Below are 11,447 nucleotides of genomic sequence, written 5' to 3' on the forward strand. Positions count from 1 at the left end.
TAATGTTTAATATACTTTTACATTTAATTTGATATAGACATAAAACTGAAGAAAAATATTTAACTTCAATAAAATACTCATTTTTAGAATTGGAGAAAAATATCATGATATAACAAATTCTGGAACTTGTCTATCAAAACAACAACCAAAACTTAGGATAATAATGATATAAGTTTCGAGAAAAGCAATCAGCAATTTCACCATCCGCAGTAGCACCCAGGCGATTTCAATGATGAGAACATCCGGGTTCAACTCCCGGCTGCGGAAGATATTTTAGTTTCGCACCAAAATCCAATTTTTTGGCGTCTTATATTTTTATACTCACTTGTGTGAAGAACGGACGAATTTATTCATTGTTAACAATAATGGTTAGTTATTCCCATTACAATATTAATTTTGACCTTACTATAACAAATTATTATCTAATAAGGTTTAGTATCGCTAATAATGTTTATTATACTTTTCATTTAATTTGATATATACATAAAACTGAAGAAAAATATTTTACTTCTATAAAATACTCATTTTTAGAGTTGGAGAAAAATATCATGATATAACAAATTCTGGAACTTGTCTATCAAAACAACAACCAAAATTTAAGATAATAATAATATAAGTTTCGAGAAAAGAAAGCAGCAATTTCACCATCCACAGTAGCACCCAGGCGATTTCAATGATGGGAACTTCCGGGTTCAACTCCCGGCTGCGGAAAATATTTTAGTTTCGCACCAAAATCCAATTTTTTGGCGTCATATATTTTTATACTCAGTTGTGTGAAGAATGAACGAATTTATTCATTGTTATCAATAATGGTTAGTTATTCCCATTACAATATTAATTTTGACCTTACTCTAACAAATTATTATCAAATAAGGTTTAGTATCACTAATAATGTTTAATATACTTTTACATTTAATTTGATATATACATAAAACTGAAGAAAAATATTTTACTTCTATAAAATACTCATTTTTAGAAATTGAGAAAAATATCATGATATAACAAATTCTGGAACTTGTCTATCAAAACATCAACCAATATTTAAGATAATAATAATATGAGTTTGGAGAAAAGCAATCAGCAATTTCACCATCCGCAGTAGAACCCAGGCGATTTCAATGATGAGAACTTCCGGGTTCAACTCTCGGCTGCGGAAAATTTTTTAGTTTCGGACCAAAATCCAACTTCCTGGCGTCTTATATTTTTATACTCATTTGTGTGAAGAACGGACGAATTTATTCATTGTTAACAATAATGGTTAGTTATTCCCATTACAATATTAATTTTGACCTTACTCTAACAAATTATTATCAAATAAGCTTTAGTATCACTAATAATGTTTAATATACTTTTCATTTAATTTGATATATACATAAAACTGAAGAAAAATATTTTTCTTCAATAAAATACTCATTTTTAGAATTGAAGAAAAATATCATGATATAACAAATACTGGAACTTATCTGTCAAAACATCAACCAAAATTTAAGATAATAATAATATAAGTTTCGAGAAAAGCAATCAGTAATTTCACCATCCGCAGTAGCACCCAGGCAATTTCGTTGATGAGAACTTCCGTGTTCAACTCCCGGCTGCGGAAAATTTTTTAGTTTCGGACCAAAATCCAACTTCCTGGCGTCTTATATTTTTTGTTACGGCCTGGCCCAACATTCGCACGGGTCGACCCGGCCCAAGCTCTCCCTGACCCGGTTACGCACCCTCCTACCGACCCGGACACGCGTCCTGTACGGCTAACACACGCGGCCGTAGGACAGAGTCCCTTGGGATATGGGCCTGACTACACGGGGGGCCCATGACTGACATGTATATAAAGGGGAAGCTGGCTCTTTCCCCGAGGTACGTCATATCCTTCCAACTCTTTATTCTGTCCGCCTGCACATTGCTGACTTGAGCGTCGGAGTGTCTTTGCAGGTGGCACCCCCCTCACCACTCCTCCAAGACAAGTGCTCGGCTACTCGACTACCCGCGAGCAGTGCGACCCAAACTAAGACGTCCTCACCTCTACATCCGTTCAACCGATCTGTTCGGAACCCGACAAACGAACATTGGCGCCGTCTGTGGGGACTGCTGCCTAAATGGAAGTCGTGCTGGGTCCCGGTGACCAAGCTCGAGCAGCCGGAGCGGAGGGGGCAGCCTCCGTCGCTTCACTGAGGGGGCGGCGGAGGTCCCCCCAACAACACACGAGGACACGACCCTTCGGGGGAACGGGTGGTGATAGCGCCATAATAATGCAGGAGCTACGCCACAGAGTCCAGAACTTAGAGCGACAGCTAGCCGACCGGGAGCGGGATGGACGGTCTACCGATCCCAGCTTTACCCCATCTCCCGGGAGCGAGGAGGAAGACTCTCACCGAAGCCGCCAGCGGCGTACATCCGCTTCCCGGACGGAAGCGGAGAGCACGCGGGAGGAGTCACCTATAATAAGAAGGCGAAACGACAGGATCATCTACTCCCGAGGCGGACCAACCCGCCGAGCAGCAAGAGGTCACGAGGACGGGGAAGGGAGATCAGAGAGAACACGGCAACCCGTCATAATGGGTGTCATCCCGTTCCACCGATCTATCCTCGAGGTCCGGTTGCCGAAACACTTCGACAAACCAACGGACATGAGGTATGACGGAACTCAAGACCCTCTGGAACACCTAACGGCCTTCGAGGCCAGGATGAATCTAGAGGGAGTAGGGGACGAAGTAAGATGCCGCGCCTTCCCGGTAACTCTAGCAGGACTAGCGATCAGATGGTTTAACGGCCTCCCTCAAGGTTCCATCTACAATTTCTCAGACATCAGCCGTGCATTCCTGGCCCAATTTACAACGCGAATAGCAAAGGCCAAGCATCCTATCAACCTTCTAGGGGTAACCCAGAGACAGGGAGAGCCGACCAGGAGGTACTTAGATCGGTTCAACGACGAATGCTTGGAAATCGACGGCTTAACCGACTCGGTGGCCAGTCTCTGCCTGACAAACGGCCTCCTCAACGAGCCAGTCTCTGCCTAACAAACAGCCTCCTCAACGAGAACTTCCGAAAACACCTTACCACGAAGCCAGTTTGGACAATGCATGAAATCCAGACGGTGGCTAAGGAGTACATAAACGACGAGGAGGTCAGCCGAGTCGTTGCTGCCAATAAGCGGCAGTCCGGTTACGGCCAAGCTCGGCAGTCCGGTGGCGACGGTGAGAGAGCAAAAGAAAAGGCAAGGGATGAGGCATCAAACAAAGCACCCAGGCCGTTCCCTCGAGTCGGAAAATTTACTAACTACACTCCACTCACCCTCCCCATCGTGGAAGTTTATCAACAAATAGCTGAGAAGGGAATTCTTCCGAAGCCCCGACCACTTAAGGACCGTACGGGAGGAAACAAGAACCTTTATTGTGATTATCACAAGGGTTATGGCCATCAAACGCAGGACTGTTTTAACCTGAAGGATGCACTAGAACAAGCTATAAGGGAAGGAAAGCTAGCAGCGTTCTCCCATCTCATCAGGGAGCCGAGAAGGCGTTATCGTGACCAAGACGAGGAAAGCAAGACGCGCTCGGCCAAGCGGCGACAGGAGCCCGAAGACAGAGACCATGGCCTCACTGTGATAAACGTGGTAACGGCAAAAAATGCTGCACCAAAATCCCGGTCGGCACACAAGAAAGACGCCAAGGTTCTGGCAATCTCATCCCCGCCGGTGCAAAGTTCCAAAAAACCTCCATCCATTTCTTTCGGCCCGGAAGACCAATGGTTTAGCGACGCCCCGGAAAACCCCCCCATGGTCATAACGGCCAGGGTGGGAACCGACCTCGTCAAACGGATCCTTGTCGACACAGGAGCTGATTCAAACATCGTGTTCCGCAACGTGTTCGACGCACTAGGGCTAAAGGATGCCGACCTGACGACTCACCAGCACGGGGTTATCGGGTTAGGCGACCACTTCATCAAACCGGACGGAGTCATCTCCCTACCAATCTCGGTGGGGCAGACCCAAGGACGAAGATCGGCGATGGCCGAGTTCGTAATTCTCCGAGATTCCACAGCCTACAACATCATCTTGGGAAGAAAAACAATCAATGATTTTGAAGCCATAATCAACACCAAGCTGCTAGTTATGAAGTTCGTTACCGATGATGGATCCATAGGGACCATAAGAGGAGACCTCGAGACGGCAGTCGCTTGTGACAACGCCAGCCTTTCCCTTAGAAAGAAGTCCAAGGAAGCAATCACCTAGCCGTCAAGGCGGAAGCGCGCCCGGTGGCCCAACGGAGGAGAAAGATGTCGGCGGAAAGAGCAGAGGAGGTAGCCAGGCAGACGGCCAGCCTCCTAGAAGCAGGCTTCATACGGGAAGTGGACTACTCGACATGGCTCTCGAATGTGGTATTGGTGAAAAAACACAATGGCAGGTGGAGAATGTGCGTGGACTACTCTGACCTTAACAAAGCATGCCCCAAAGATTGCTTCCCCCTCCCCAACATAGATGCACTCGTCGACGCCGCGGCGGGGTACCGGTATCTGAGTTTCATGGACGCCTACTCTGGTTACAATCAGATACCGATGCACCGACCAGACGAAGACAAAACGGCGTTCATAACGCCAGGAGGAACTTTCTGCTATAAGGTAATGCCATTCGGCTTGAAAAATGCGGGGGCAACATATCAAAGGCTGATGAACAGGATATTCCACGACCTCATAGGGAAAACAGTTGAAGTTTATATGGACGACATCTTGGCAAAAACAACACGACCTGACGACCTCCTAAACGACCTGGCAAGTGTATTTGCGTCCCTCCGTCAACACGGTATGAGGCTGAACCCCCTCAAGTGCGCCTTCGCCATGGAAGCCGGCAAGTTCCTGGGATTTATGATAACTCAGAGAGGGGTAGAAGCTAACCCGGAGAAATGCCAGGCAATACTTCAGATGAAGAGCCCGGGCTGTATCAAGGACGTCCAGAGGTTGGCAGGGCGATTGACATCACTTTCCCGGTTTCTCGGAGCCTCGGCGACAAAGGCCCTGCCATTTTTTAACCTCATGAAGAAAGGGATGGCGTTTGAGTGGACACCCGCGTGCGAAGAAGCCTTTCAACACTTCAAGGAAATCCTGGCGGCACCTCCCGTTCTCGGGAAGCCAAGGGACGGGGAACCACTATACCTATACCTCGCTATAACAAGCGAAGCCCTGGCCGCAGTACTGGTACGGGAGGACGGGAAAGCCCAACAGCCAGTCTACTTCGTAAGCAGGGCCCTGCAAGGAGCAGAATTAAGGTATAGCAAGTTGGAAAAGCTAGCCTTGGCACTCCTAACTTCCTCGAGAAGGTTAAAACAATACTTCCAAAGTCACCAAGTGGTCGTCAGAACGGACCAGGGGATCCGGCAAGTTCTCCAAAAACCTGACCTAGCGGGAAGGATGATGACTTGGTCCATCGAACTCTCTCAATATGACATACGGTACGAGCCCCGGCAAGCCATCAAGGCGCAGGCCATGGCGGATTTCTTGGTTGAAGTAACGGGAGATCCAGGCGAAGACATGGGTACACGGTGGAAGCTCCATGTGGACGGAGCCTCCAACCAGACCTTCGGAGGTGCCGGGATCATCCTGGAAAGCCCGATTGGAGTTGTGTACGAACAGTCGGTTAGATTCGAGTTTCCCATCTCGAACAACCAAGCAGAATACGAAGCCCTCATAGGAGGCTTAACCCTAGCAGTAGAAGTCGGCGCAAGAAGGCTGGAAATATGCAGCGATTCCCAAGTCGTCATTTCCCAAGTAAACGGCAGCTACCAAGCCAAAGACCCCCTGCTACTGAAGTACTTGGAAAAGGTTAAAAGTTTGAGCCAAAAGTTCGAAGAGGTCACGGTCCATCACGTACCCAGAGAAAGGAACACACGGGCAGACCTTCTATCGAAGTTGGCCAGCACAAAGCCAGGGGAGGGGAACCGGTCTCTCATCCAAGGCATGACAAGAGAACCAGCAATTGCACTGCACATGACAACCCTAAGTTCTTCATGGCTAGACCCCATCACCAACTTCCTAGAACACGGCCAAATCCCGGGTGACGAAAAGGATGCGGCGAAATTAAGGAGAGAAGCGGCCAAATACGCCGTCATCCAAGGGAGAAGAGAAGCGGCCAAATATGCCGTCATCCAAGGACAGCTGTTCAGGAAAGGGCTCAGCCAACCCCTACTGAAGTGCCTACGCCCCGACCAGACGGACTACGTCCTCAGGGAAGTCCATGAGGGCTGTTGTGGACACCACATCGGGGGCAAAGCCCTAGCAAGGAAATTAATCCGAGCTGGATACTACTGGCCGTCGATGATGGCAGATTCCAAAGAGTTTGTCAAAAAGTGCGTAAAGTGCCAACAGAACGCCAACTTTGCCAGGGCACCGGCCTCCGAGTTAAGCTTGCTAACGACCTCACGGCCATTCGCTCAGTGGGGAGACGACCTCTTAGGGCCCTTCCCGGTCGGCCCTGGGCAGGTCAAATATCTCATAGTTGCAATTGATTACTATACCAAGTGGATAGAAGTTGAGCCACTAGCTAGCATATCCTCGGCCAATTGTAGAAAATTCATGTGGAGGCAGGTGATAACACGATTCGGGATACCGGAAGTCGTCATCTCGGACAACGGCACACAGTTTACGGACAAGAAGTTTACGGAATTTCTCAGCGGCCTGGGTGTAAGGCAAAGGTTCTCTTCGGTAGAACACCCTCAGACGAACGGACAAGTGGAGTCCGCCAACAAGGTTATCCTTTCAGGGCTGAAAAAGAGGTTGGACAATAAAAAGGGTGCTTGGGCCGACGAACTAGCAGCGGTTCTCTGGTCCTACCGAACGACCGAACAGTCATCCACTAAAGAAACTCCTTTCCGACTAACGTACGGTGTGGACGCGGTGATACCCGTGGAGATCGGGGAACCAAGCCCGCGGTTGCTCCTAAAGGGAGTGGAGGAAACCGTAGAAAAGGACCTGATAGATGAAGCCAGGGAGATGGCCCATTTGACAGAAACGGCGCTAAAACAAAGAATGGCTCTGCGCTACAACACCAAAGTGCTCAAGAGGGAATTCGAGCCAAGCGACCTCGTCCTAAGGCGGAATGATATCGGCCTACCGACCCCCGGAGAGGGCAAACTAGCGGCAAACTGGGAAGGCCCCTATAGAGTCAAAAAGGTGATGGGAAAAGGAGCCTTTAAGTTAGAAAAGCTTGATGGCAAGGAGGTCCCGAGGACATGGAACGCGGACAACCTCAGAAGGTTCTACTCCTAGAGGACGGAACGACACGCCGGCTAATCTAGCTAAGTAGTTAATTTGTCATTTGAACTTTATAGTAACATTCAAGCCCTTTATGTGGTTACCGAATAAGATATACTTGTGCAAATTCTCCACCCTATTTTATCTCCGCTTTTCAGATAAACCATCTCGTCATGACTAACGACGACGTGCGGTCTGGGACTGATCACCCCGGGAGATCATCAACTACCGTTGTAACAAATAACCACACGAAAGGCCACGGGCCGCCGGTATAAACGACTACAAACCAAAAACGGTTAATAGGAAAAATAACATGATCAAGCGAATAAACGACAACCATAAACCAAAACGGTTAGAAACGATAATGCGATCAGACGAATAAAAAAAAGGTTTATCGCGACAACACGAGCAAGCGACCAAAAAAGGTCATTGTTCACAAGCCAGAACGGCTAAAATCAAGATTATTCACAAGCCAAAACAAAACGGCTAAACAAAAACCTTAAAACAAAGGATTCATTTCTTGGGGACATCGACAACTTGGCCATCCTTAATGATTTTACGAACGCCGATTGCCGATGTGTCGAACTCGGGAGCGATGATTTTGACCTGAGCCTTAAGAGCCTCTTCGGTCGCCAGAATCGCACCCTTCCCCTGTTTGACGACGTCTTTATACTTTGCCTTCCATGTCGCCAGTTCGGCTTCTACGGCCTGCTTCTCTTTTTCCACTTCGGCCACACGCTTTTGCGCCGCGCCGACCTGACCCTCCAAGGCCATTTCACGCTCGGCCAAGCGTTCAACCGTCGCGTCCGACTCTTTCTGTTTCTTCTCAGCAGCTGTTGCCTTCTGTTCGGCGGCGGTAGCTTTCTGCTCGGCAGTGGTGGCTTTCTTCTCGGCAGCGTCCAGCTTTTCCGAAGATTGAGTCAATTGCTCCCGAAGGGTTTCAACTTCACTTTTTAGCTCGTTGTTAGCCCTCCCGGTAGATTCCAACCTCCTGCGAAGAGACTCCATCCCGGACAGTTCGAACTCGGCCTTCCGAGCTATGACTGCGCCGCGCAGGAGAGTGCGATACATCCACCTCGCCTGCCCGGCAAGGGATGATTCGTGGAAATACTCCTCGGTGCCAGGAATCAGCTGGGAGTCTATGAAGTTCCCGGCGTCAAAGTTCCTTTCCATGACAGTAAGGACACCCTCAGGGCTAGACGACGCTGTGGAGGCCTTCTTCCTTTTCTTCGGGTTGGGGACCTCTTCCACCTCAACGTCCGGGTTAGTCACGGAACCCCCAGTTCCAATCACCTCGCGGAGAGGGGAGGCATGGATTGCCTTGCCACCTTCAACCGCGGCACCTTGAGCCGAGGTGCCAATCCCGTCGGTTGCGGCACTCTGCTCGGGAACATCCTTGCCCTCCGAAGGAGCATCAGGCCCCTCGGGGACGGGCTGCTCGTCACCCTCCTCGTCGTCACCACCGCCTAGAAAGGTTTGAAACAAGTCGGGAAGACCCGTCACCGACGCAGACATATCCACTGCAGGAAAGCAAAAAAGGTCGGTTAATCGCCACATGATATCAATAAAAGAAAAAAAAGGGGGTAAAGAGCAAAGTAAAAAGCTTCTCACAAATATAATTACGACCGGACTCCCGATCACCCATAAGGAGGTGGGGATTTACTTGGTTCCTCCCAAAAACTGCCATCAACACCTCGGCAATCTGCTTATCCACCGCCGACATACCTCTATAGGTTACCTTAATAAAAGTATTGGACCCTGCCCCGAAACTCCAATAAGTCGGGATGAGCCGTACCCCCTCCAAGGACAACCAAAAGGGATGACGACCTTTGGCAGGGCGGACCTTAAAATATTTGTCCTTCAACCCATGGTAAGAATCTTCAAACAAACCGAAAATCTTCCGACCCTGGGCAGACCGGAAGGACATGAACCCTTTCTTGTGTTTTCCCTCCTTGGAAGGGTTTGTGAGGGTGAAGAAGAAGAGGTAAACATCCACGGACACCGGCAGTTCGAGATATTCACAGACCATCTCGAAACAGCGGATCGAGGCCCAACTATTCGGATGCAACTGCGACGGTGACACGGAAATTCTATTTAAAAGCGCCATTTGAAAGGCTGAAAACGGAATATGAACTCCGACTTGAGTGAACATGGCTTTGTAGAACCAGATCCAGTCGGCGACTCGGGGGTGGTGGAAGTTGATTTCATATAACCGCTCGTGAGGAGCCGGGACGAAAACGTCGTAATTAGATTCCTCGTCGGTCCCTCCGCACAAGTACCCGGCTTGTCGGAACTCGGTGAGCTCCTCCTCGCCCATTTGGTTGGGCGAATCCTTCAAATCGGAGACAACCCAAGCATAGGGATCATACGCCGCGGGGTTAACGGATGCCCGGGAAACCGTGCGAGCCATACCTACATGGGGGACCATCCAGTCAGTCTAAGAGATCGGTTGCTCAGGCCGAATACAGACACTACCCCCACGACTCCCCGACCAAGGCCAAACGAGACTAAAACATGAAAAGAACAACAAAAAACCTACCCTGGAATGGTACTTTCCCCCCTAACGCATCTAGTCGCAATCAAAAGGTAACGCAACAACAGCAAAGACCAAACAACAACGAACAAAAATAATGCATAAGAGGGAGATTGATTCGAAAGTTACCTAAATTGATGAAAGGAGATGAAGTTGCAAGTCTGGGAAAATGCAGGAAGGATGAACAAGGACGTCGCAGCAACACTCTGAGATCTTATGTCAAATGAGAAGGAAGAGAGGAATGGGAAATGTGGAAAATTGCAGAAACATAAAACCGAACAGTTTAAAAACTGCCTCCCCAAAAGCGCGAAACACTTGGGGGCAGAATAGTCTTTTCAAACAGAGTTTTTCCACCCCATTATGAGCATTCAATGCTCGGCGCAAGGAACGATGCGATGAAACGGTTGCTTGTGCAACCAAGGGACACGCGCGTTGGGGGCATACCCTTCCCACGAGAGGCCGATCAGACGAGACACGAGACGACGCGCCATCGGTAGCTCCCACGACTACCATTGGCGCGTGGGGGCACTGTTACGGCCTGGCCCAACATTCGCACGGGTCGACCCGGCCCAAGCTCTACCCGACCCGGTTACACACCCTCCTACCGACCCGGACACGCGTCCTGTACGGCTAACACACGCGGCCGTAGGACAGAGTCCCTTGGGATATGGGCCTGACTACACGGGGGGCCCATGACTGACATGTATATAAAGGGGAAGCTGGCTCTTTCCCCGAGGTACGTCATATCCTTCCAACTCTTTATTCTGTCCGCCTGCACATTGCTGACTTGAGCGTCAGAGTGTCTTTGCAGGTGGCACCCCCCTCACCACTCCTCCAAGACAAGTGCTCGGCTACTCAACTACCCGCGAGCAGTGCGACCCAAACTAAGACGTCCTCACCTCTACATCCGTTCAACCGATCTGTTCGGAACCCGACAAACGAACATTTTTATACTCACTTGTGTGAAGAACGGACGAATTTATTCATTGTTAACAATAATGGTTAGTTATTCCCATTAAAATATTAATTTTGACCTTACTCTAACAAATTATTATCAAATAAGGTTTAGTATCACTAATAATGTTTAATATACTTTTACATATAATTTCATATATACATAAAACTGAAGAAAAATATTTAACTTCAATAAAATACTCATTTTTAGAATTTGAGAAAAATATCATGATATAACAAATTCTAGAAGTTGTCTATCAAAACAACAACCAAAATTTAAGATAATAATAATATAAGTTTCGAGAAAAGCAATCAGCAATTTCACCATCCGCAGTAGCACCCAGGCGATTTCAATGATGAGAACTTTCGGGTTCAACTCCCGGCTGCGGAAAATATTTTAGTTTCGCACCAAAATCCAATTTTTTAGCATCATATATTTTTTTACTCAGTTGTGTGAAGAACGGACGAATTTATTCATTGTTAACAATAATGGTTAGTTATTCCCATTACAATATTAATTTTGACCTTACTCTAACAAATTATTATCAAATAAGGTTTAGTATCACTAATAATGTTTAATATACTTTTACATTTAATTTGATATAGACATAAAACTGAAGAAAAATATTTAACTTCAATAAAATACTCATTTTTAGAATTGGAGAAAAATATCATGATATAACAAATTCTGGAACTTGTCTATCAAAACATCAACCAA

The 11,447-nt window shown here is 47.7% G+C and overlaps 1 protein-coding gene across 1 annotated transcript; it reads left to right on the top strand.

The window, feature by feature from the left end:
* Positions 1–3,076: 3,076 nt before the first annotated feature.
* LOC107472372 (uncharacterized) lies at positions 3,077–4,231 on the top strand. Its single transcript, XM_016091897.1, has one exon. It carries the CDS (start codon positions 3,077–3,079, stop codon positions 4,229–4,231), a length of 1,155 nt encoding a protein of 384 aa, XP_015947383.1.
* The last annotated feature ends 7,216 nt before the right edge of the window (positions 4,232–11,447 follow it).

The sequence above is a fragment of the Arachis duranensis genome, unplaced genomic scaffold (assembly GCF_000817695.3).
Source record: "Arachis duranensis cultivar V14167 unplaced genomic scaffold, aradu.V14167.gnm2.J7QH unplaced_Scaffold_69002, whole genome shotgun sequence".
In the NCBI taxonomy this organism is placed as follows: Eukaryota; Viridiplantae; Streptophyta; class Magnoliopsida; order Fabales; family Fabaceae; genus Arachis; species Arachis duranensis.